Raw genomic sequence first — 23,320 nt, 5'->3', positions numbered from 1 at the left:
AGGATATTGGCCTGTAGTTCTCTTTTTTGGTTGGGTCTCTGTGTGGTTTGGGAATCAAAGTGATGCTGGCTTCATAGAATGAGTTCAGAAGTTTTCCTTCTATTTCTAGTTTTTGGAATAGCTTGAGAAGAATGGATATTAACTCTGCTTTAAATGTCTGGTAAAATTCCCCTGGGAAGCCATCTGGTCCTGGGCTCTTATTCATTGGGAGATTTTTGATAACTGATTCCATTTCCTCACTGGTTATGAGTCTGTTCAGATTTTCTATCTCTTCCATTTGAATTTTGGTAGTGCATGTATGTTTAGGAATTTGTCCATTTCTTCTAGATTGTCCAGTTTGTTGGCATATAATTTTTCATAGTAATCTCTGATGATTGCTTGTATTTCTGAGGGATTGGTTATAATAGATTCATTTTCATTCATGATTTTGTCTATTTGGGTGTTCTTTCTTTTCTTTCTGAGAAGCCTGGCTAGAGGTTTATAAATTTTGCTTATGTTTTCAGAAAACCAACTCTTGATTTCATTGGTCTGTTCAACTGTTTTTTTTATTCTGTATTGTTTATTTCTGCCCTGATCTTTATTATTTCTCTTCTTCTGCTGGGTTTCGGGTGCTCTTGCTGCTCTCCTTCTAGTTCTTTAGGTGACCTGTTAGATGTTGAATTTGTGCTTTTTCTAGTTTATTTAAATAGGCCTAGATTGCAATATACCTTTCTTTTAGGACTGCATTTGCTGCGTCCCAGACAGTTTGGATTGTTGTATTTTCATTTTCATTTGTTTCCATATATTTTTTAATTTCTTCTCTAATTGCCTGATTGGCCTAATCATTCCTTAGTATTAACTTCCACATTTTTGGTGGTTTTCTAGACTTCTTCCTGTGAAAGATTTCAAGTTTCATAGTATTGTGATCTCAAAGTGTGCATGGTAAGATCTCAATTCATTTATATTTATTAAGGGCTGCTTTATGACTCAGTATGTGATCTATCTTGGAGAATGTGCCATGTGCACTCGAGAAGGTGAATTCCCTAGCTTCAGGATGTAGAGTTCTAAATATATCTGTCAATTCCATCTGTTCCAATGTGTCATTCAGGTCCATTGTTTCTTTAGTGATTTTCTGTCTGGTTGATATATCCATTGCTGTAAGTGGAGTATTAAAATCCCCTGCGATTAGCACATTCTTATCAATAAGATTGTTTCTGTTTGTGATTAATTGTTTTATGTATTTGGATGCTCCCAAATTCAGCCCATAGATGTTTATAATTTTTAGCTCTTCCTGATGGAGAGACCCCATAATTATTGTATAATGTCTTACTTCATCTTTTGTTACTGCCTTTACTTTAAAGTCCAGTTTGTCCAATATAAGTATGGCTACTCCAGCTTTCTTTTGAATAACAGTCACATGCTAGGTATTTCTCCATCCCCTTACTTTCAATTTGAAGGTATCTTCAGGTCTAAAATGAGTCTCTTGTAGACAGCAAATGGATGGCTTTTGGCTTTTTATCCATTCTGCTACCCTGTGTCATTTGATTGGAGCATTCAGTCCATTGACATTCAGTTTTATTATTGGAAAATGTGAGTTTAGATTCATTGTGTTCTCTGTAAAGTTCATGTTTGTAGTGGTGTCTTTGGTACCTTGTATTCCTTGCAACATTTCCCTCATAGAGTCCCTCTTAGGATTTTTTGTAGGGCTGGTTTGGTGGTGATGAATTCTCTCAATTTTTGTTTATTTGGGAACACCTTTATCTCTCCTTCTGTTTTGAATGACAAAATTCTTTATCTTGTTGGATAAAGAATTCTTGGCTGCATATTTTTTCTGTTCATCACGTTGAAGATTTCCTGCCATTCCTTTCTGGCCTCTCAAGTTTCGTTAGATAAGTCTGTAACCACTCTGATAGGTTTCCCTTTGCCTGTTAGGGCCCTTTTATCCCTAACTGCTTTCAGAATTCTCTTTTTATCTTTATATTTTACCAGTTTCACTATGATATGTCAGGCTGAAGGTTGATTCAAGTTACATCTTAGGGGAGTTCTCTGCGTCTCTTGGATTTCAATGTCTATTTCTTTCCCCAAATTTGGGAAGTTCTCAGCTATAATTTGATCAAGAACCCCTTCAGGACCTTTTTCTCTTTCTTCTTCTTCAGGAATTCCTATGATACAGATATTGTTCCGTTTGATTGTATCACCGAAGTCTTGAATTATCCTTTCATGCTCCTGTTTTAATTTCTCTCTCTTTTTCTCGGCTTCCTCTTTAGCTATAACTATGTCTTCTAATTCCCCTATTCTCCTCTCTGCCTCTTCAATCCGTGCCTTGGCTGCCTCCATTTTATTATCCACCTCATTTACAGCCTTTTTTTAAACTCATCACAGCTATTTTGAAGTTCCTTCGTCTTTTTATCAATAGCTTCTCTGATGCTTTTTTCGAGCCCAGTGATTAATTTTATGACAATTGTTCTAAATTCTTTTCAGTTATGTTGCTTTTAACTGTTTTTGAGCAGTTCTGTGGCTGTGACTTCTTCCTGGAATTTCTTCAGAGGAGAGTTTTTTTCATTTTTTCATTTTGGCTAGCTTTCTGTCTCTTGTCAGTTTTAAAAGCTCGTTATGCACTGTGCACCTGTTAGTATTGCTCTATTAAAGGAGGCTCATTGCCTGTCCAGGGCCTGTCATTTCAGGAAGTGTTCTTTTAATGGTGTCTCTTGGTTCCTCTTGTTGTGCCTTTGATTATTTTATTTCCCTACTCAATGATATTTGCAACTCTCCACCATGTGTCCTTTGGCTTGTTTCTTGTGGTAGTCCTGAAAAGGAAAACAGACAGAGAAACACACAGGGAACAAAAACATGCAAAGGCACAGACAAATAAAACAAACAAGCAAACCAAAAAGGGAAAGAAAGAAAAGAAAAGGAAAGGGAAGGAAAAAAGGGGAGGACAGAGACAGTAAAAGACAATGGACAGTCTAAAAGCATATAGCCAGCCAAGGGGAGAGATAGGAATGAAATAAGGAAAAATATATCTGGATGGCAAGAAGAAAAAAGGCAGCTCTCCCACGCAGATGGGTGTGGTTTGGTCTAGGGCTGCTCTCTGAGACCCCACCTTAGTGGTTGTGGGGAGAAGAATGGTGGTGCCCCAAGCTCTGCTTGAACCAAGTGTTTCAAGCCACTCTTTTGAGTCCAATCTCCCTGTGCTGCAGGCTGGCCAAGTTGTATTTTCCAAGCCCCGCCTTGTTTCCAAATCCTAGTCCATGCACTTTAATGCTACCACTCAAGATAAGATGTACTCCCACAGGTGCCTGGCTTCCTAGCTTAGTCCAAGGAAGAATGTGCCAGCTAGATGGGATGGATTTCTCTCCCTGTGCCCCATGGTTATATATGGAATAACAATATCTTTCTCTGTCCTGGGCCAAGTTTTTTATCTCTTCTCTAGAGAGAGTTCTATGAGTGTTTTCAGTCTCTCTTTTTCTTCCCCTTGTCTCTCTGGGGCTCCATGTGCCCTCCCTGCTTTGGGCTGGGGCTCCCTTCCCTCCGCACCTCTGGCCCCGGCCCGTTTTTATTTCCCCAGTTCACACTCACTCAGGCACTCCTTTCTGGAGTCTGTGTGTTTTCCTTCCACTCTTGCATATCAAGAGTATTGTGGCTTCAGTAGTCAGTTTGATAGATGCAGGCGGGCTAAAATTACAGAGCTCCCTACTTCTCCACCATCTTGCCCCTCCTCCACACACTCTACACATTCTTTTTCTTAAGTTTACTTTAAATGTTTATTTATTTTTGAAAGACAGAGAGAGATGGAGCACTAGTGGGGAAGGAACAGAGAGAGAGATACACACAGAATCTGAAGCAGGCTCCAGTCTCTGAGTTGTCATCATCAAGCCTGATACGGGGCTTGAACCCGGGAACCATGAGATCATGACCTGAGCAGAAGTCAGATGCCCAACTGACTGAGCCACCCAGGTGCCCTGAGATTACACATTCTTGCTACCTCTTCTACTAGAACAAAGCCACTGAGACTCCCCAAATAGAAAACTTTTATCTGAATAGGTTGTTCTATTATTCATGAGCACACTATTCCTTTGCCTTTGCATGTGCTCCTTCATCTGCTTGGTGTGCCTTTGCCCCCTGGAGCATTAGCTACTCAGTGCATTCAGCTCCAGTGTTCCCTCCTCCCTTTTCACTATGTCACTATGTCAGGCTAAGTGTTCCTGGGCACTTGCAGAGCATTTATCACACAGGTTTGTGATTGTCCATTTGTCTGTGTTTGTCACCACATTGTGAACTTCTGAGGGTGAGAACATTTTCTGTCTCATCCACTCATTCTGGTCTCCACGTATTCAGCACAGCCTTTAGTAGCTGTGGGTAGCTGTGGCTTGCACCAGTGGATACCAGCTGACAAGACACTGGACAGAGTCCAGTAAGTGTTCACTGAGTCAGGGAATGAATTTGTGGTCTGGCTTCCCCTTTATCCCTCCCCCACTGTGGAACCACAGTGCTTGCCCAGCACCCCTTTCTCTTTCATGTACTTCCTAACACTGAAACCCCTCCTGTCTTCAGAATCCAAGCTGGATAGCATCAGGAAGGATATTCTTACGCATCTGCAGAATGAGTGCTGGACCCGCAGTCAGCAACTAATAACGGAGCTCACAGATTTCACCGAGGCCTTCCAAACCATCAACTCAGATATTCATACCATTGCACGGTGCTCCCAGAAGGTGGGCTCTTCCCATGCTTCCTTCCCAGCTTATCCAGGGGCCCATCTTTCTCACATGCTTAACACACTCTCTTCAGGTCTCTGCTGAGCTCTCAATGGGGCATGACTTTAAACTATGCTCACATATGTGATCTACCCTTACTAACTCTCACCCTGTTCTCATGGCCCTCAGTTTCCACATGTCAGGGAGAAGCCTTGGTGTGATGAGAGACTCACTGTGACAGCCAGCTAGGGATCTATCACCCTGTCATAAGGGTAATGACTTGGTGGGGGAGGAGCCTACTGTCTTTATAGAGACCTGAGTCAGATGGGATCTGATCCCACAGTGCCCCTGATCCCAGTTGGGTAAAGGCGCTGCTGGAGTCTGGAGCCCCTAGAAGGTGGGGGTGCCCCTCAGGTTGAGCCCAAACTGGTGCGCAGGGTTGTGGGGGTGCTGGTCTCATGCTGTAGCCTCTGCAGTTGAACAAGGCCAACAAGCAGTATGCAGAGCTGGAGAAGCGAATGGAATACATACGGGCACTCCACGAACTCATCCGCAACCACTTTAGCCTCTTTAGTGCTGAGAATGAGGCACTGGACGTCTCGGTGAGAAGGCAGTTGAGGAAGTCACCCATGCCTCCCAGTTCTCCTCCCTCCCCCAGAGCCGCATCTCCCTGACTGTACTCCCCTTACCCCACAGCTACTGGATGTGTGGGAGGCATTTCAATTTGAGAAAAGCCAGGCCTCAGAGATCCTGCTCAGCAAGCAAAATTCCATTGTGCCCAAGCTGCAGCAGCTGATAGCAGCGGCACTTGCAGAGCTGGAAGGCCTGATTGAGAAGGCCCTCTCCGGCCCCTTCATGGACCCTGCACAAGAACAGAGGAGCATGGAGTGTCAGCTCATCTCCCTGGAGCGTCAGTTCCACAACACAGCCAGCCATCTCAGTGAACTGCACCATGCCTATGCTACCTTCACTGGTACTGAGGATTCCCACCCCCTCCACCACCATCCTGTGAGAGACCCTCCAACTGAGATAAGGGTCCTGTGTCCTGAGTGTCCCTAAGCAGGCCTCAGGAATCACATACTTTCATTTTAGTCTCTTTTACAAATGAAAATTATACGATAGAATCTTAACACATTGGCTATGTTAAGGGCTCTGTTTGGAGTGGGAAGACAGAGGGCTCACAATCTGGTAGAGAAGGCAAATTGGTGAATGTTCCATCAGAATGTGATGGAGCTGGAGGGCTAAAAGCCTGTGCAGGGGAAATGTAAAGGTATCCTCATTGTAGTCCTTGGCTGATTCAACCCAGTCCTGTGCCAGGCTGCAGGTACCAGATAGGTCTGGTAAGCTGTAGCCACTGCTTCCTGCCAATATGGTGTAGAGGGGCAGCTGCAGAGGCTCTTCCTGAACCACAGGAGGAGGCCAGGGCAGAACTATTGGTCTTGGTCCTCTGTACAGAGGTGCAGCTAGACCTGTTCTCTTCTGCACATAAAGAACTTTGTGGGCTCAAGTTTCACTTTTCAGATTCAGTCACTTCTTTTGGTTCCTTTTATCCACTAGAAGAGCACACTGCTTCTGAGTTGCCTCCTGGCCAACCACCAACTATTACCAACTCTGCCTGTGGGTATTCCTAATCTCAGGGCCATTTGGCCAAATGTGGGGTGGAGGGGACACCCTGGGACCATCCTCAAGCAAGAGACTTTTTCTTCGGCCAAGTATGGAGAGACCCTCTAACTGACATAGACCACAAACCTTGATCTTTTCTCTAGGGATTGGGGATGTTTGTAAAACGGCAGAGTAGGGGCCTCAGGCCTTGTGATGCTAGGCCCAGGAAGCCCCACAGCACGCTTTTGGTTCCATCGTCCATCCCCAGCTCTTCACCAAACTCCCAGCTTTTGAAAATAATCCAGGATCTTAAAACTAGATTATTAATACTGTTCTTTATTTTTCCATTATGTATCTTTTATTTTACTCAATCCTTTTTTTTTTATAAAATTTATTTTCAGAGCGAGAGAGAGAGAGAGCATGAGTGGAGGAGGTGCAGAAAGAGAGGGAGAGAGAATCCCGAGCAGGTTCCACACTGTCAGCACAGAGCCTGACATGGGGCCTGAACCCATGAACTATGAGATCATGACCTGACCCAGAATCAAGAGTTGGACACTTAACTGACTGAGCCACCCTGGCACCCCAATTTTACTCAATACTTTCAACATTAGCTTGGTTTTATAACCAAGTTATCAACTATTTTCACATCTAAGGTTTACGGGGTTGTTTACCCACTACCATTTTTTTTTAATTGAAGTATGGTTGACAACCAATGTTACAGTAGTTTCAGATGTACAAGCTAGTGATTTGACAAGTGATTCCATACGTTCTGCTGTGCTCACCACAAGGTAGCCACCGTCTGTCACCATACATCGCTATTACAATACGGTCGACTATATCCCCATGCTGTGACTTTCCATTCCATAACCAATCTCTCCCTCCCCTTCACCCATTTTGCCCAACCCACAACCTCCCTCCCCTCTGGCAACTCTCAGTTTGTTCTCTGTATTTATGGGTCTGTTTTCTGCATTTTGTTTTGTTTTACTTACTGGTTTTGTTTTTTTAGATTCCACACATGAATGATGACACGTGGTATTTGTCTCTCTGTCTGACTCATTTCATTTAGCATAATGTCCCCTAGGTCCATCCATGTTGTCGCACTACCATTTTTAGAAATATCCCATCTTTTCATTATTTTCATCCTTTACTTATGTCATGGTGATATTTCTTTGAGTATTTATTTTTTTTTCTAAGAAGGGAGTTAGAGGTGTTAAAATTTCTAAGTTCTTTATGCCTAGAATGACTTTATAATGTCCTTGTATCACAGATTGGCTAAATATTGAATTCTGAAGTCACAAAATTTTTTCTCCAAACTTAGGATATTGCATAAATCTGATATTTAGCATTATGGGAAAATCTGCTAACAATCTGATTTTTTTCCTGGGTAGGTAATCTGTTTATCAGTTATTTGATAATGGCTCTTATATTTGCTCTGGTCTCCTTCCAGAATTCATACTTGAATATCGGATTTTCTGGGTCTCTTCTCCATTTCTTTTATCCTCATCATCACTCAATCCTTTATTCTGAATTTTGAGGAAATATATGAGTTTGTCTTATAAACTTCCACTTTCTGTGGCATCTACTCTAATTTCCATTGCATTTAGAAATACACACAAATTGTATGTGTACACATGCTTATGTGCACGTGTATATGTATATAAGTGCACACATATGTGTATATATACTTAAGTATATTTCCCAGCCCTGTCTACTGAAGAGTCTAAGAAGTAAAGACACTCCAACAGCAAGAAGCAACTTTGTGCCCTGGTCTTAGTTGCTAATATCATTCCCTACCAGGGCTCCTCAGAGAGTGGGTGACTCCAGAGCCATCACAGGGTAGGTATAAGATGAGCCTAGAATATCTTTTTAATCCAGAAAGTAAGAGTAATAAATTCCTTTAATAAGTGGTGGGAGCATGTCTTGAGGACACAGAAGGGATGCCAACTGGCCAAATCTGAGACAATTTGAGCACTGAAGTACAAAGTAAACTCTTAGAAAGTTCACACTAATAATAAGCAGATAAATAAGTGAGGGAGAAATGAGGACTTGCACTTATAATGGAATGCCAAGACCAACTGGTAAATGTAGAAGGAGAAAATTTGGAGGGAAAAATCATTATTTTGCAAACATTCTGGTAAATGTTGGATCAGGTAAGGTCATCAATGGGGCAGCTTTGATGAGGAGTAGAACATCTGCACAGTCTTAGAGATTCTCCTCCAGAGACTACTTATTAGTAGACTCTTATTAGACTAGGAAAAATACTAGCACTCGTTTAGTGGAGAAACTTGTCAACATTTTGACCAGCTGATCAAAGTTAACATCACCAATGAGGGACCGATAGACATCATGTGCCTCCAGACATGATACCCAGAGGACACAACATTACCCATTCAGTAGTCCAGCTGAGAATGAAGAACTTCAGTCGTAAAGAGAATCATACACAACATGAGGGACTTTCTGTTAACAAAAAAGGGGGTAAGGGGTTAATATACTTCAAAAATGTCTGTTAGAAAAGATAAAGGCTGTGGGGAATGTTCTAGATTGAAAGAAGTTAAAGAGACATGACAAGTAAATGGGGTACTTGATCCTGGACTGGATACTGTACTGAAGAGGAAAAATGCTATATAGTACCTTATTAGGTCAACTGACAACATTGGAACATGGACTATAGTTAAAGAATTGTACCTATGTAATATGTGAAGTTGATAGATATAGTTATATAAAAGAGTATCCCTATTCTTAGGGAATACACAGTATTTGGGGAATAAATAAGGCCATGATATGTGTAACTTACCTTTAAATAGTTCAGTAGAGAGTTATGTGTTGGTATATAAATACTGTGTACACACACAAAGCCTGTAAACACAAGTGATAAAGAAAATGGGTAAAATGTTAACAAATGGTATACCGATATTCTGTTTACTGCTTTTTCTTGCAACTTTAAAAAATTTGAAATCACTTCTAAAGGAAAAGTTTTAAGATTCAATGAAACTTACTGAGTAGATACCACAGCAAATGTATGGCAGAGGATATTTGCTGTTAATCCTCAAGTTTGTCTTTATCTTCTCATGTGTCTGGAGATACAATGCCTGCTCTTTTCTTACAAAGGAGGTTCTTCACTTGTCCAAGATTTGATGTTGAGACAACTGCTATCAAAGATTATATGAGTCTCTAGCCAGATCTTTTGAGTTCAGACAAAGGAAGTTTAGAAGTGTTTAAATTTACTATAATTTTTTTCTGGTCAGATAAGAGCTTTGATAGCCTGATAATGATTCTCAGTCTTTCATTATGCTGCTTTCCATGACGGATGATGCTCACCCATATAAGATTCATGATTCCCAGCATTTGAATATTATTTTATCACTTTTTCTCTCACTGAAGAAAGTATACTGGAATTCAGATGAGTGAAAATGACAAGTTTACTGTGATATCCTTGAGTCTAGTCGGATGTCTTTCAAGTAAATTACAAATCTCTGCACTATAATTACTGTTAACTGCAAATTACTCTTGACACATATCTCACAACCTCTTATAAACAATTGGTCAAGGAATAATGCTGCAGCGTATGAGATGAAGGGAGGGAATAATGGCCAGAAGTACACAAAATAGGAAGCTTCACCATTTATCCCTTACGGCCATCTCTGTGGGCCAGATCTTTTTTCATATGCATCTCACTGGATTTACTCATTTGTCTAACAGGTACTTGTTGAATACCTATACTGTGCACCAGGCGTGAGGTATATCAGTCGATAAATAACAGCCCCACTCCTCTGCCAACATTGTAGCTGGGAGAAGACAACAAATTATAAACATAAAATATAACCAAATTATGGAGGCACCTTGGATGGTTTAGTTAGTTAACTATCTGGCTCTTGATTTCATATGAGATTCATGATCTCATAGTTTGTGAGATTGAGCCCCATGTTGGGCTCTGCACTGTCAGTGGAGCCTGCTTGGGATTCTCTTTCCCTTGCTCTTTGCCCCTCCCCTACTTGCATGCATGCTCTCTCCCTCTCAAAATAAATAAACTTTAAAAATATATAGGTATATTTATGAAGTATATTAGAAGGTGATAAGTGGCATAGAAAAAAGAATAGAGAAGGTAAGAGGTGTTGAGAATGCCAGAGAGTATAGAGAGCAGTTTTTAACGGGTTGGGCTATACAGGCCTTATGCAGATGGACTTGAATTTGGTGAAGTGAGGTATATGGTTCTCTAAAGGAAGAGTGTTCCAGAAAGAATGAGCTACCAGTCAGAGGCTCTCAGCGGGGGGGGGGGGGGCATGTTTGGGGTGTATCCAAGCATCAGGAAAGAGCCTGGTATGTCTGGAGCAGAGTGAGATAGAGACCACCAGAAGAGGAACCATCACATTCTCCCAGATAGCCTTTTCTTGGAATAACTATCTCTTGGATGGTCCCCACCTACAATAGTCCCCACTGGACAATTTTGGACACCCCACCCCTGGCACTTTCAGGACCCTCCTTTCTGCCTTTATGGGCTCTTAACTGACAACTCCCTGTCATGCTCCTCCCCCACACCCAGCCCAGGCCTTAACCTACCCTATTCCTCAGGGGATGAGAGTCCTGTGCCCTTGCCAATCTGCGGGACCTGTCCGATCGTGCAGCAGCAGCGCATCTGGAACCTGTACCGAGTCATCTCTGAAAGCATAAGTGAATGGAAGCACATGGCTTTTGCCAAGGTGCTGACATCCTTCCTTAGAGCTCCTGCCTCAGAGTGGAGAGTCTGCAGGGTTGGATGGGGATGGGTCTCTAGCTGACAGTGAGCATTTCTCCCTCCAGTTCAGTATGACTATGGCCCAGGAGAAGACAGATGGCTGGCTGATAGAGGTGGCCAGGATGAGCATGACCCTGGGGCTACACAGCCCAGTTTTGCAGCGCTGCATGCACATGCTGGAGGAGTTTCGTGTCTACCTGCCCATACTTAACAAGCTGGGCAGCTTCCAGCTGCAGAACTTAAACTTCCAAGCCCTCCTGCGAGGTGAGTTTTGGGTAGAGTCAGAGGGGAGGGGAAGGAAGGACAGGGGGATTAGAACTATGTAAGGACGCAGTTCCCTGCTGCTCCTGTAGGAATCACCTTTCCTCCCTGGGTTGCTCCCACAGAGACAAACATTTATAACCTCCCACCTACTATGTGGGTCTCCTCTGCTGACCTGGGCTGAACTCAGGCTACAGTCTCAGCTCTGGACTCTTGTGTTGTGTTCTGGACCCTAGGTTCTGGGTTGTTAGCTCTATGTTGTGCTTTGAGATCTGCTCTCTGGGAGCTGGGCTGGGCTGCGCTCAGAGTTGCAGATCTGGGTTCTAGAATATGGGCTGGACTCTGCCATATACTGAGTGTTGCTCTGACTTGTCCCCTCTATCTCTAGCCTTAGGGCTGGGCAATCTTCACAGCCTGGAACTCCTAACACTGGGCCAGCTGCTCACTTGTCCACTTCTAGAATTTGCAGATCGAATCAATCAGGTGGGGCCCACAAGAGAGAAGGAGTTGATCCAACTCCTTTGTTAAACTCTAATAGAGCCAGTTAAGTTCCAGCAGCCCCTTGAGACAAGGGGCAGTAAATACTGGCTTGTGGGTGGGAAGGCGGGAGGTTGAGTTTTTGGTCCTGCCTGGAGGGTATGGGGTCTGATAAGTGGTTTCAGACTCTGACTGAGAGTATGCCCACCCCCAGAAGGAACTGGGTGACAGCTCCAAATTTGTGGGCACATAGGATGGTAGGTGTGCCCCAACACCTATGTGCCCCAACACTTGTCCAACATGAACTGATTAAGGCACTATCTGCTCAGGTGAAACCTTACAAAAGAGTAGGCTTCAACGCAGCAGCCTTAGGTCAAAGTATGCTGCTGATGGCCTATCTGAATCCAAATGGTCCCATTGTCCATCTCTGAGACTTCCCTTCCCCTGAGCCCTAGCCCTGGAGTCCCACTTCAAGGCCATCCCCTGAGCAATCACCCAGTGCTGGTTCCTGAGACCCAACTGTTCCAGATCTGGCAGTGTGAAAACAAACGAATCCATGCCCAAGAAGCTCTACGGCGGATGCAGCGGGTCTGGGAGACACGTCAGCTGCGACTGATCAACTTCATCTTGTATGTACCCTCTGAGCCCCCAGCCTTGGAGGACTCCAAGAAGCAAATGTCCCACAGCCCCCTGTGGGAGGTGGTGGGCAAGAATAGCGGCACCTTCATCCTTTCAGGTGAGACCCAGCTTTTGTTGTCCAGTGATAGCCCTCTGCTAGGGGCCACATTATCCACCACATCCACCAAGCCTTTCCAGATCTGGCTTCTCTAGCCAGGGCCCCATCCTTACTGAACAGCCTAAGACATCGGTCTGTTCTAAGCACCTGTACAGTCTTAATCTTGGGAGCCCCCTGCTCCCTCCCTCCTGCCCAATGCGTGGCCCCTTCAGCAAAGGTCCTTCCTTTTCTGGGTGCACTAAGAAATCCCTCATGGTCATGTCTCTCCATTTTCCAGTGCTCTTTCCTTTTGATTGCATCCTGCTGTCTGATCTCTTGCCCCATTCATTCACTCTTTTGTCATTTCTGCATCAAACTTACCTGCCTTTGCTGAGCCAAACAAAGGAAACCCTGAGATTTACAGACAGAAGTCCTGTCCCCCAGGAGCTCCTAGTCTGTAAGAGAGGATGATAGAATAGAGATAAGTGCGTGAGTGAGAATTTAACTGAGGGCAGTAGAATCTCAGAAAAATACCAGCTTCAAAGGACTGGCGAGAGTCAGAGGAATCTTTCTTTCCCATAGGTAAAGGCCTCATTGATGACTCCTGAAGGAGCCGGAGTTTGCCAAACTTACAGGGAGACAAGGGCATGCCAGACAGAGGGAACAGCATATGGATAGCCACCCAAGATGATGCAGTTAGGGAACTGCCAGTAAAGGAGAAATTATCTTATCCAGTCCACTTGAAACTCAACTGGCAAATTCAAAGTTAGTTAAATAGGAAGATCATAAAATATGATGTATATATGGCTTAAGATTTTTATTTTAGCTTAAAACATATAAATATAACTTTTTAGCCTAAGGACAAGGTCTTGACCTTGATTGCAGTCAACTGATAGAAGTTCCTCACTGCCTTTCCTGCCTTAATGCGTTGTCTGCCGTCTCCACTTTCGGTTTCTGTAAAGTTGAGCAGTGACATGAAGATATTTGTGAAGTTGCTGGAGTCCAGAATTTTTCTATATTTTATTATAGTTTCCCGATTTAAAAAAATCGACTGGCCTAGGGGTGCCTGGGTATCTCAGTCAGTTAAGCAACTAACTTTTGATCTCAACTCAGGTGTCAATGTCAGGGTTTTGAGTTCAAGGCCTGTGTTGGGCTCCCTGCTGGGTGTGAAACCTACTTAAAAAAATTGGTGTATACCTAATTTAATATCATGTTTTTATCAGCTCACCTTTACTAAAGGCTTTCCATAGTGTCCATAGAACCAGCAATTCTTCCTCACCCATATTTCAGTGGTTAACATAATATTAGATCAAATTCTGCAATTAAGATTATAACTCACATGGACAGGCTTTAAACACACTCTGACTCTGGGTGAGCATACCTTCCAATTAGGGGAAGAAAAAATGTTTGAGTCTTCTAGAGAATAGCTTGAGAACTGTGAGTTTCAGTGTAATTTGGGGATCCACCACCCTTGCCCTTGCCCCATCTCCCTGCCAGCTCAGCTCAGCTAGAACCCACTCTTCCTCAGATTTCATCAGCCTGCAGGATTCCATCCAGGACAGTCTTCAGGTATTGTTCAAGATCCTGGCCATCCAAAAGTCAGGAAACTTAAACAAAATAGCTTTGGAGTGGGTGACCATCATGCGTAGCCTGAGTGAGTACAGGCCGTTAGCCTGGCGAGTGGGTGGGATCTAGGGTGGGAATGCCCAGAGGGATGGGGTGACAGGTGGGCGTTGGGTGGGGGAAGACTCGAAGGACAGAGTGAGGACCTTCCTACTGCTTGGGCTCTGGTGACCAGGTGGAAGTTTATTTGCAGTGCAGGTTTGCTCTCCAAGGAAAGTACCTGGGTCCTGCTGAGTATTTTGGGGTGGGGCACCCTGAGAGGTCAGGGCCAGCTGGATCTTGCAGAAGCTGGAACCCTATCTTCCCTCCAGTGTTCCTCTGTTGTTCACATAGGTACCTTGCTGGAGATGTGGATGACTTTCCAGCAGAAGTGGATTTTTCTGAATAAAGTTCTATATGAAATGAAGATCGAGTTTCCTAGTTCTGACTTGGTAGGGAAGAGGGGTGAGGCAGGTGGACAAGGGCTACTGCATAGTGGGGATTATTGCTGGAGGGGGAGCTGCCCTCATTTTTTCCCCCTCGCTCACTACAGAACTCCCGGTTCAAGGCCATGGATGATCAGTATCGGATCCTGATGCAGACCTCTGTGGCTGACCCCCTGGTTCTGTCACTTGTAGTGCCCAGCATCAAGCGGAGCCCTCACTTCCAAGGCCAGCAGCTACAACAACTGCTGCAAGCAGGCTCGGTGGAGCTGGAAGGCATCATCATGTCCCTGGAGAGTGTGCTGTACGGGGTGTGCACTCACTTCCCCCGCCTCTTCTTCCTCAGCAGTAGTGAGCTGGTAGCCCTGCTGGCTACACCCCCGGAGCCATGTGAGGCCCAGCTCTGGGTACGACGCTGCTTTCCTCATGTGTATGCTGTGAGCTTCAAGTCCAGCCCAACTGACAAAAACATGGGTGACCGGGACTCAAGCCCAAAGCCTTCTACTCAGGTGGAAGCATTTGCAGTGCTTGGGGCGGGTGGGGAAGAGATGAAGCTGCAGGGGTCCATCCCTCTGCATCCAGATCTCCCCAAATGGCTGGCCCATCTGGAGAAGTGCCTGCGTTTGACACTGGTGCACAGGCTGCAGGGCTGTGTGGCTTCCCGTCTCGCTCTGGGCCCATTCTTAGATGAGGCCTTCAAGCAGCTGCCCCAGCAAGGCCAGCCACCCCAGCAAGGCCAGCCGCCCCTGCAGCTGTGTGTCCACCACTGGTTAGACTTAGTCCGGGCCTTCCCTTGGCAGTGTGTGATGGTGGCAGAGGAAGTGGTATGGCGGGCGGGGATGGAGGAGGCTCTGCTCAAGGGGAGGACCCTGAACATGGTCCCCATGCATGTGCGCAAGCTCGAGGCACTGGTGCATTTTATACGGGCTCAGAGGGCCTCCCAGGGTGGGGAGCCCCTGCCTTCTGTCCGTCAGACCAGCCTGCTCAGTGCCCTGCTGGTCATGGCAGTGACTCACCGGGATATAGCGCAGCTCTTGCAGGAGCACCAGGTCAGTGATCTGACAGATTTTCACTGGTCCCGCCAACTCAAATACCACCTGGGTTCACCTCACACTATCCCCCAGAAACCCCTGCAGAGTCTCAAGACTATTGCATCTACTGAGACTTCTCTGTCGCCAGCTGCATGCTGGGTAGATGTGCTGGGTCGGTCCTTCCTGTACAATTATGAATACCTGGGTCCCAGACTAGAGTCTCTACCCAGTCTGCTGCCTGAACGGCCAGCCCTGGTGCTGTTATTGGCCTTGGAGGAGGTAGCCTGTGGGACTCTAGTAGGCCCTGAAGGAGTGGGGAAGACAGACACGGTGAAGAGCATGGCACAGGCCCTGGGACGCCAGCTGGTGATGATGCCTTGCCTGCCTCAGATGGAAGCCCAAAGCCTGAGCAACTACCTGAACGGAGCCTTGCAGGGTGGTGCCTGGCTGCTGTTGGAGGAGGCTCAGCGTCTCCCCCCTGGCTTGCTCTCTGCCCTGGGCCAGCGCCTCGCTGAGCTGCACCACCTCTATGCCCCACTGTACCAGGAGGCCTCCCAAAGCACCAGCACTCTTGACCCCACACACCCTCAGCTCCTGGGCAGTGGCTTCTTTGAGAAACGTCACGTGTACATACGCGTTGGCTATGGCTGTTTCCTGACGCTGCATTCCCTGAGTCCCGCTGTGCCTGCCAACCTGCACCTGCTGCTGCGGCCTGTGGCACTGACACTACCTGACCTGCAGCAAGTGGCAGAGCTGACCCTGCTGGGTGCGGGGATGCAGGATGCCTCCCGCATGGCTTCCTGCTTGTCTAAATTCTTCTCCCTAGAGCGTGAGCTGGTGTCTGCATCCCTGCCCTGCCGCTTGCCATTGCTCAAGCAGGTACTGGAAGACATGATACAAGATATAAATGTAACCAAGGAGCCCAAGTCCCAGCGGCCTGATAGCCTAGCTGTCAATGAGGAGGATGCCCTACTGCGTGCCCTGCTACACTCACCGCTGTTCAGCTTCCTCAGTGGTGTCCACCTGCACGACCTCCAAGAGCTGCTCTGTGGGCTCTTCCCTAATGCCCGCCAGGTGCTGGCAGAGCCTGTGACCCACACGCTGAGGAAGCCACTGCTGGTGGAGGAACTGCAGCAGATGGGCCTCCATCCCAGCCCTGATATTTTGGAATCCCTGGAGCAGCTGAGCCAGGCTCTGGGCCGGGTTTCGAGTGTTTTGCTCCTGGGCCCTGCAGGCAGTGGCAAGACCACTTGTTGGCACAGCTTATTTAAGATCCAGAATCGGCTGGCAGCCAGGGAGGACACCTCAGCTCAGGGCTGCCAGGCAGTGGAGATCACCCACCTGTATCCTAATGTCCTCAGCCCGCAGGAGTTCCTGGGATGGCTCGAGGGCCCCTGCTGGCACCATGGCGTCTTACCCAGGCTGTTTCATGCAGCCAGTCCATGTAAGACTGCGGGCCCAAAGGGGCCATCACAGGAATCGGTGGCCATCCAGCACTGGATAATATGTGATGGAGTCGCCAGTGCTGCCTGGCTGGACTCTATCACTTGCCTCCTGAGCGATGCCCCCCAGCTCAGCCTCCCCAATGGTCAGCAGATAGCACAACCCCCAGGTACCTTCCTCCTGATGGAGGTGGGAGATGCAAAAGGTGTGTCCCCCACAGTGACAAGTCAGTGTGCCCTCGTGTGGTGTGGTGGGGAGCAGACTTGGCAAAGCATGCTTAATGTCCTGATGGCAGCCCTGCCCCATGAGTACCGCCTGCAGCCCCAGACAGTCACTGAGCTCAACTGCCTGGCTGAAGGACTGGTGCCAGCGGCGATCCAATTCCTCACCCGCCAGGGTGTCAGCTCTCTGCTGCAGGCTCATGGGCAGCAGGCCGTTTGCCCAGGTGTGGCCGAAGTCACCAGCCTGGCCCGTATCCTGCGTGGTCTGCTCGACCCCCACCTGCACAGAGATCAAGGGGAAAAGTCACTTGTCTCAGGTGAGGGAAGGGAAGGGACGACTTGGGACAAGGGGCTTTGAGGACAGATGGCATACAGCGGGGGCCTGGGGCCTGGGTTCTTTACTGGATTTGGGCCTGGGGACCAAAAGTGGGCAGCAGAGCCAATCTCTACTCACTTCCTCCACTCCCCACTTTTTCCTACCTGGGCTCCTATTCTGGCCATGGTGACCTTAGCAGAGGACCTCAGCTATAGTGATCCTGTGGCCCAGAGCTTCAAGTCCTCAAAAAGCAGCTCTCTGAACCCATCCCAGGTTGACACTGATGATGTACCTACTGAGTGCAAGGAGCATTTGCTGGCTGTCAGCAGCTTTCTTTTTGCATTGATCTGGGGCTTTGGAGCCCACCTTCCCTCCAGGTATCTGCAGGGGTGGGGCTGGGAGTGGGGAATGCAGAGAGCTGAGATGGACTGGCACATGGGAGTTAAAACCCAGGTGACATGACTGTTGGGGGAGGGTGAAATGTGTGAGTGTGTCACAAACGGAATTGTTGTAACTATCTGACACCTTTGCCCATACATCCATCTAAACAGGCTCTGGCCCCTCTTTGATGCCTTCGTGAGGGGTTTTATTAGTTGCCTCCGCAACTACCCAGAGCCACTGCCTTCTGCCTCGGTGTTTGATCTACATGTATGCCCTGAAAATGGGACACTGGTCCCCTTCACTGGCCATTACCTGGGAAGCCGCATCAGAGGAATTCCGGGCATCTTCAACCCTTCTCCCCAGGTGTGAAGACAATGGGGCAGCAGCTGGGCTTGGGGCTCAAGGAGATATCCTGGGGGGGTGATCTGTGTTCTGGGACCAGCCGAGCCCCCTCCCCCCCCACTTCCATTCTTTGATATTTTTTCACAATCACAAGGATATGTGAAGTGTTATGCAGGTGCAGCTCTAAGACAAGACCCCTAGACCTTTGCTTTCAGCTAGATTACTGCCTAAACTAGCATTGGCCCAGTAAGCCCTGTTCCTGTCTTGCAGACTGAACGGCTCTTATATGTGGTGGACCTGCTGCTGTCAAAGGGATACCCAGTGCTGCTGGCTGGAGAGGCAGCAACAGGGAAGTCAACCTTTGTGAAGATGTTGGTGGAGCCACATCACCCTTGCACACACAGCCCCATCCACTCTGCCTTTAGTCCCACCCACCTGCGCCTGCTGCTGAGTCAAGGGATCCGGGGCCAAGCACAAGCTGCCCCATCGCCTGGGCCGCACCTGGATTCTAAAGGCTCCCTCCTCTTCCTGCTGGAAGATCTGCACCTGGCTGCTTCTAGTAAGTAGCTGGGCAGAGGAAGAAAGGAGTCACAGCGCTCTCTTGAGACTGTAAAATCCCTAGCAATATTTACTGACTCCCGATCAGACACCTACAGACCAAACCTCGGCATCCTATTCTTACTATCTTCTCACTGAAAATGTGCTCCCTGAACAATCACACTCCTCTCATGGCCTCATCCTCCATCTCTATGCCTTGACTGATAAATATTCCCTAGGCCAGGCTTTTCTTCTAAGTGCTAGACCTGTTCATCCAGTTACCTACTCTGTATCTCTATCTTGTTGTCCTACTGGCCCTTCAGACTCAACACTGAACTCATCATCTGACCCCTAAATCCTATTTCTGTCCTCTTAGTAACTAGTTCTACCATCCGTCCAGTCTCTTAAGCCAGAAATCTTGTTGACATCTCCCCCTTTCTTACTGAAGTCCAGTAACAATGTCTCGCAATTTTGCATTCTAAATATCACTCAGATCTTTCCACTTATTTCCATTCCATCTCCCTAGTTCAGACAGTCATTACCTGGAACTTTGGTGAATGCTCTTGCAAGATTTCTTGTGATGAGGCTTTCTCCTCTTACACTCTAACTGGACTCAACTATGTATAGGCATTCAGTAAGTCAGGCTTCCTCTAACATCTGGGATTGCTGCCTTCTCTGTGTTCCCTCTTCTGTGTATTTAGCTAAGTCCTTATTCTTTACAAATAAGCTTAGGCAACATAAAGATGTTCCAGGCGAGGTTAGATATTCATCTTGTGCTCTGTACAAAAATCTGTGATAGCCATGGTTTTATGATTGTATGTTTACTTATTGATCCTTTCCACTATACTCTGAGCTTTATGAGAGAGAGATTTGTCTTATTCATTATGATAGACCCAACAGGAAGTAAGTGCTCACCAAGAGTTTAAGAAGCAAAGATTACAAAGGAAAGGGGAAATTGTGATAAAATTCTGGGATACTGAAGTTTAAAGTTTCTAAAGTGATGATGACAGATTTGAATGTGGGATATGCCCAGGGGAATGGGCAGAAGTGAAGTATAGGTAAAGAATAATAGAGTCAAGGAAGTCAGTGGGCTAAAGCATTAGCTGGGTTGTCCAGTTAGACACTGAAGTCTTTTATGAAATGTAGAAAACTTGAATCAGGTTTTATACACACTTAATAGGTACAATTTATTGAGGAATATGTGTTACACTCTTTATCTATGTCATCTTTAGTGCTCATAAAATCCTATTAAGATGGAAATTTGTGATGATCATTTTAAAGATGAAGAAACTGAAAGATTTTTATAACTTGCCCAAGATACTCTAGTCAGTAAATGTCAGTACCAAAATTAAAATTTAAGTCTGTTTAGCACCAAAACCTTTAATTTTCTCCAACTATCTTATTTGGCCCTTTCAGTGAATTTGTACAAATAATCAGATTGTCGGTGGAAAATAGAAAGGGTAAATTCAGATCTAAATAGCAGCTGAGAATACATTTTAATGGGAAGGCTGAAAACATTGCAAGCAGTGTTGTGAAGTATATTACAACTGGCAGGGTAAAAGATGTCCTAGAGAAGGGGCACCTGGGTGGCTCAGTTGGTTGAGCATCCAACTTCAGCTTCGGTCATCATCTCATGGTTCGTGAGTTTGAGCCCCCACCTTGGGCTCTGCACTGACAGAAAGAGATTCTTTCTCTCTGCCTCTCTCTCTTTCTCACTCAAAATAAATAAATAAACTTAATATTTTTAAAAAAGATACCCTAGGGTGACAGGAATAGACATACAACAAAACAAAAAACTATGCCCCTTTGTCTAGAGAAAACAGTCAATAAAAACTCAATAAAAACTAACCTTGAAATGGTCTAGAAGTTGAACTTAGCAAATATTTTATACAGCTATTATAAAAGTATTCAGATACTTAAAGAAAAATATGATCTTAATGAGTGAGTGCATAAGTAGTCTCAGCAAAGAAATAGAAACTATCAAAAATAACTAAATGGAAATTTCAGAACTGGAAAACACAATAACTGAAATGAAAAATGTGCAGATGAATGATATTAAGAATGATGGTTAACTTCCCCTCAGAAACAACAGAATCCAGAGGACGGCGGAACAACATCTTTAAAGCACTATAAAGGGGGGAGGACCTATCATCTTGGAATTCTATGTCCAGTAGAGGTACTCTTCATAAATGAGGATGCGCGAAAGCTATGATCTACTGTCACTAGGACTGCACTATAAGAAATGCCAAAAGATAGTCTTCAGGTAGAAGGGAAATAGAATCGTATTGGAACTGAGTTTCTACGGAAACAGATCTACCAAAAAGAATGAAGAGCATCAGAAATGGTAAATGTGTGGGTGCATATAAATATCCTTTTCACTCTTAATTTCCTTAAAGACAGTTGATAGTTTAAAAATAAAAATAATAACATTTTTGGCAGAGTAGAAAATAACCTGGAACAGTAGCAAAAGGATAGGGTGGGGAGCAATGAGTAAAAATTATACTATTGTAAGGTCCTTACATTCGTGAAATGTGAACTAGGAAGTGGGTAAGGTCAGGCATGAGGTGTGAAGTGGCACAGTGCTACTTGTAAGTATTGATACATTAAGGAGGCATATTGTTACCCTAGAAAAATCACTCAGTAATAATAGCAGAGTATAATTTAAAATATATAATATTTTAAATGTAAAAATAAGTATGTAAAAGGAATCAGGAAATGAGCAATAGGGTAATTTAAAAAAAGAGAGACAAATAGAAGACAAATGACAATATGATGGACTTTAAAGCAACCGTATGAATAATTATATTAAATGTAAAGTCCTAAGCACTCCAAAAAGTCCTTCAAGACAAAGGGTATTACCAGAGATAGAGAATTGGACATCTCAGAATTAAAATATTTATTTTATTTTTTTACTTATTTTTAAAATTTGCATCCAAGTTAGTTAGCATATAGTGCAACAGTGATTTTAGGAGTAGATTCCTTAATGCCCCTTACCCAGCTAGCCCATCCCCCCTCCTACAACCCCTTCAGTAACCCTCTGTTTGTTCTCCATATTTAAGAGTCTCTTATGTTTTTGTCCCCCTCCATGTTTTTATATTATTTTTGCTTTCCTTCCCTTATGTTCATATGTTTTTTATCTTAAAGTCCTCATATGAGTGAAGTCATATGATATTTGTCTTTCTCTAATTTCGCTTAGCAAAATACCCTCAGGTTCCACCCACATAGTTGCAAATGGCAAGATTCCATTTTTTTTTTAATTTTTTAAATGTTTTTATTTATTTTCGAGAGAGAGAGAGAGGGTGAGCAGAGGATGGTCAGAGAGAGAGGGGGACATAGAATCCGAAGACAGTCTCCAGGCTCTGAGTTGTCAGCACAGAACCCAACGCGGGGCTCAAACCCATGAACCGTGAGATCATGACCTGAGTCGAAGTCGGACGCTTAACCAACTGAGCCACCCAGGCACTCCAAGATCCCATTCTTTTTTATTGCTGAGTAATACTCCATTGTATGTATGTACCATATTTTCTTTATCCATTCATAAATTGATGGACATTTGGTCTCTTTCCATACTTTAGGTATTGTTGATAGTGCTGCTATAAACATTGGGGTGCATGTGCCCCTTTGAAACAGCACACATGTATCCCTTGGATACATACCTACTAGTGCAATTGCTGGGTCATAGGGTAGTTCTATTTTTAATTTTTTTGAGGAACCTCCGTACTGTTTTCCAGAGTGGCTGCACCAGTTTGCATTCCCAACAGCAGTGCAAAAGAGATCCTTTTTCTCCACATCCTCGCCAACATCTGTTGTTGCCTGAGCTTAATGTTAGCCATTCTGACATGTGTGAGGTGGTATCTCATTGTGGTCTTGATTTGTATTTCCCTGATGATGTGTGATGTTGAGCACTTTTTCATGTGTCAGTTGGCCATCTGGGTGTCTTCTTTGGAGAAGTGTCTACTTATGTCTTTTTGCCCATTTCTTCATGGGGTTATTTGTTTTTTGGGTGTTGAGTTTGATAAATTCTTCATAGGTTTTACATACTAACCCTTTATCTGCTATGTCATTTGCAAATGTCTTCTCCCATTCCATCGGTTGCCTTTTAGTTTTGCTCACAATTAAAATATTTAATTAATCAAAAAGACATAAAGATCCTAAATGTGTAAGCACTGGAAACAACTTAAAAATATACAAAGACTGGGTGACTCAGTTGGTTAAGTGTCCAGCTTCAGCTCAGATCACGATCTCATGGCTTGTGGGTTCAAACCCCGTGTTGGGCTCTGCATTTAAGCCTCCAACTTCAGCACAGGTCATGATCTCACAGCTTGTTGGTTCGAGTCCCACGTTGGGCTCTGTGCTGACAGGTCAGAGACTGGAGCCTGCTTGGAATTCTGTGTCTCCCTCTCTCTGTCCCTCCTCTGCTCATGCTCTTTCTCTCAAAAACAAATAAGCAATAAAGAAATAAATAAAATAAAACAATAAAATAAATAAATTACCAAAATGTACAAAGAAAAAGAGTGGATAGAAATGAGAGACAAATAGCAAGT

At 45.0% G+C, this 23,320-nt stretch overlaps 2 protein-coding genes and 1 long non-coding RNA gene across 4 annotated transcripts in view; 1 reads left to right on the top strand and 2 right to left on the bottom strand.

Moving 5' to 3' along the window:
* The window catches only part of DNHD1 (dynein heavy chain domain 1), an 84,993-nt gene that overhangs the window by 40,301 nt on the left and 21,372 nt on the right, over positions 1–23,320 (top strand). The window contains exons 15-27 of the mRNA XM_029914943.1: positions 4,534–4,691; positions 5,150–5,275; positions 5,370–5,646; positions 10,845–10,972; positions 11,073–11,271; positions 11,657–11,751; positions 12,274–12,481; positions 13,989–14,114; positions 14,417–14,514; positions 14,616–17,517; positions 17,713–17,893; positions 18,068–18,260; positions 18,510–18,798. Coding sequence (XP_029770803.1) covers positions 4,534–4,691; positions 5,150–5,275; positions 5,370–5,646; positions 10,845–10,972; positions 11,073–11,271; positions 11,657–11,751; positions 12,274–12,481; positions 13,989–14,114; positions 14,417–14,514; positions 14,616–17,517; positions 17,713–17,893; positions 18,068–18,260; positions 18,510–18,798 — 4,980 coding nt within the window. The remainder of the gene's footprint in view (positions 1–4,533; positions 4,692–5,149; positions 5,276–5,369; positions 5,647–10,844; positions 10,973–11,072; positions 11,272–11,656; positions 11,752–12,273; positions 12,482–13,988; positions 14,115–14,416; positions 14,515–14,615; positions 17,518–17,712; positions 17,894–18,067; positions 18,261–18,509; positions 18,799–23,320) is intronic.
* Positions 8,547–23,320, bottom strand: part of RRP8 (ribosomal RNA processing 8) — a 62,773-nt gene continuing 47,999 nt past the window's right edge. Inside the window, exons 7-8 of the mRNA XM_029914946.1 lie at positions 9,070–9,131; positions 8,547–8,732 (exon numbers count right to left, since the gene is read on the bottom strand). Of these exons, the coding sequence (XP_029770806.1) occupies positions 9,081–9,131 (51 nt within the window). The 3' untranslated portion in view covers positions 8,547–8,732; positions 9,070–9,080. The remainder of the gene's footprint in view (positions 8,733–9,069; positions 9,132–23,320) is intronic.
* Positions 13,263–18,237, bottom strand: LOC115271968. Of its 2 annotated transcripts, none has more exons than XR_003900185.1 (3): positions 17,681–18,237; positions 16,878–17,480; positions 13,263–13,414 (listed from the first exon to the last, which is right to left on the bottom strand). It is a non-coding gene; the product is annotated as an uncharacterized LOC115271968 (long non-coding RNA). The 2 variants fall into 2 exon arrangements; XR_003900184.1 differs by having other exon boundaries at positions 17,369–17,480; positions 17,681–18,218.

The sequence above is a fragment of the Suricata suricatta genome, chromosome 11 (genome assembly GCF_006229205.1).
Source record: "Suricata suricatta isolate VVHF042 chromosome 11, meerkat_22Aug2017_6uvM2_HiC, whole genome shotgun sequence".
NCBI lineage: Eukaryota > Metazoa > Chordata > Mammalia > Carnivora > Herpestidae > Suricata > Suricata suricatta.
Note: the sequence above shows the minus strand (reverse complement) of the source record. Positions and strands in the feature narration are given on the sequence as shown.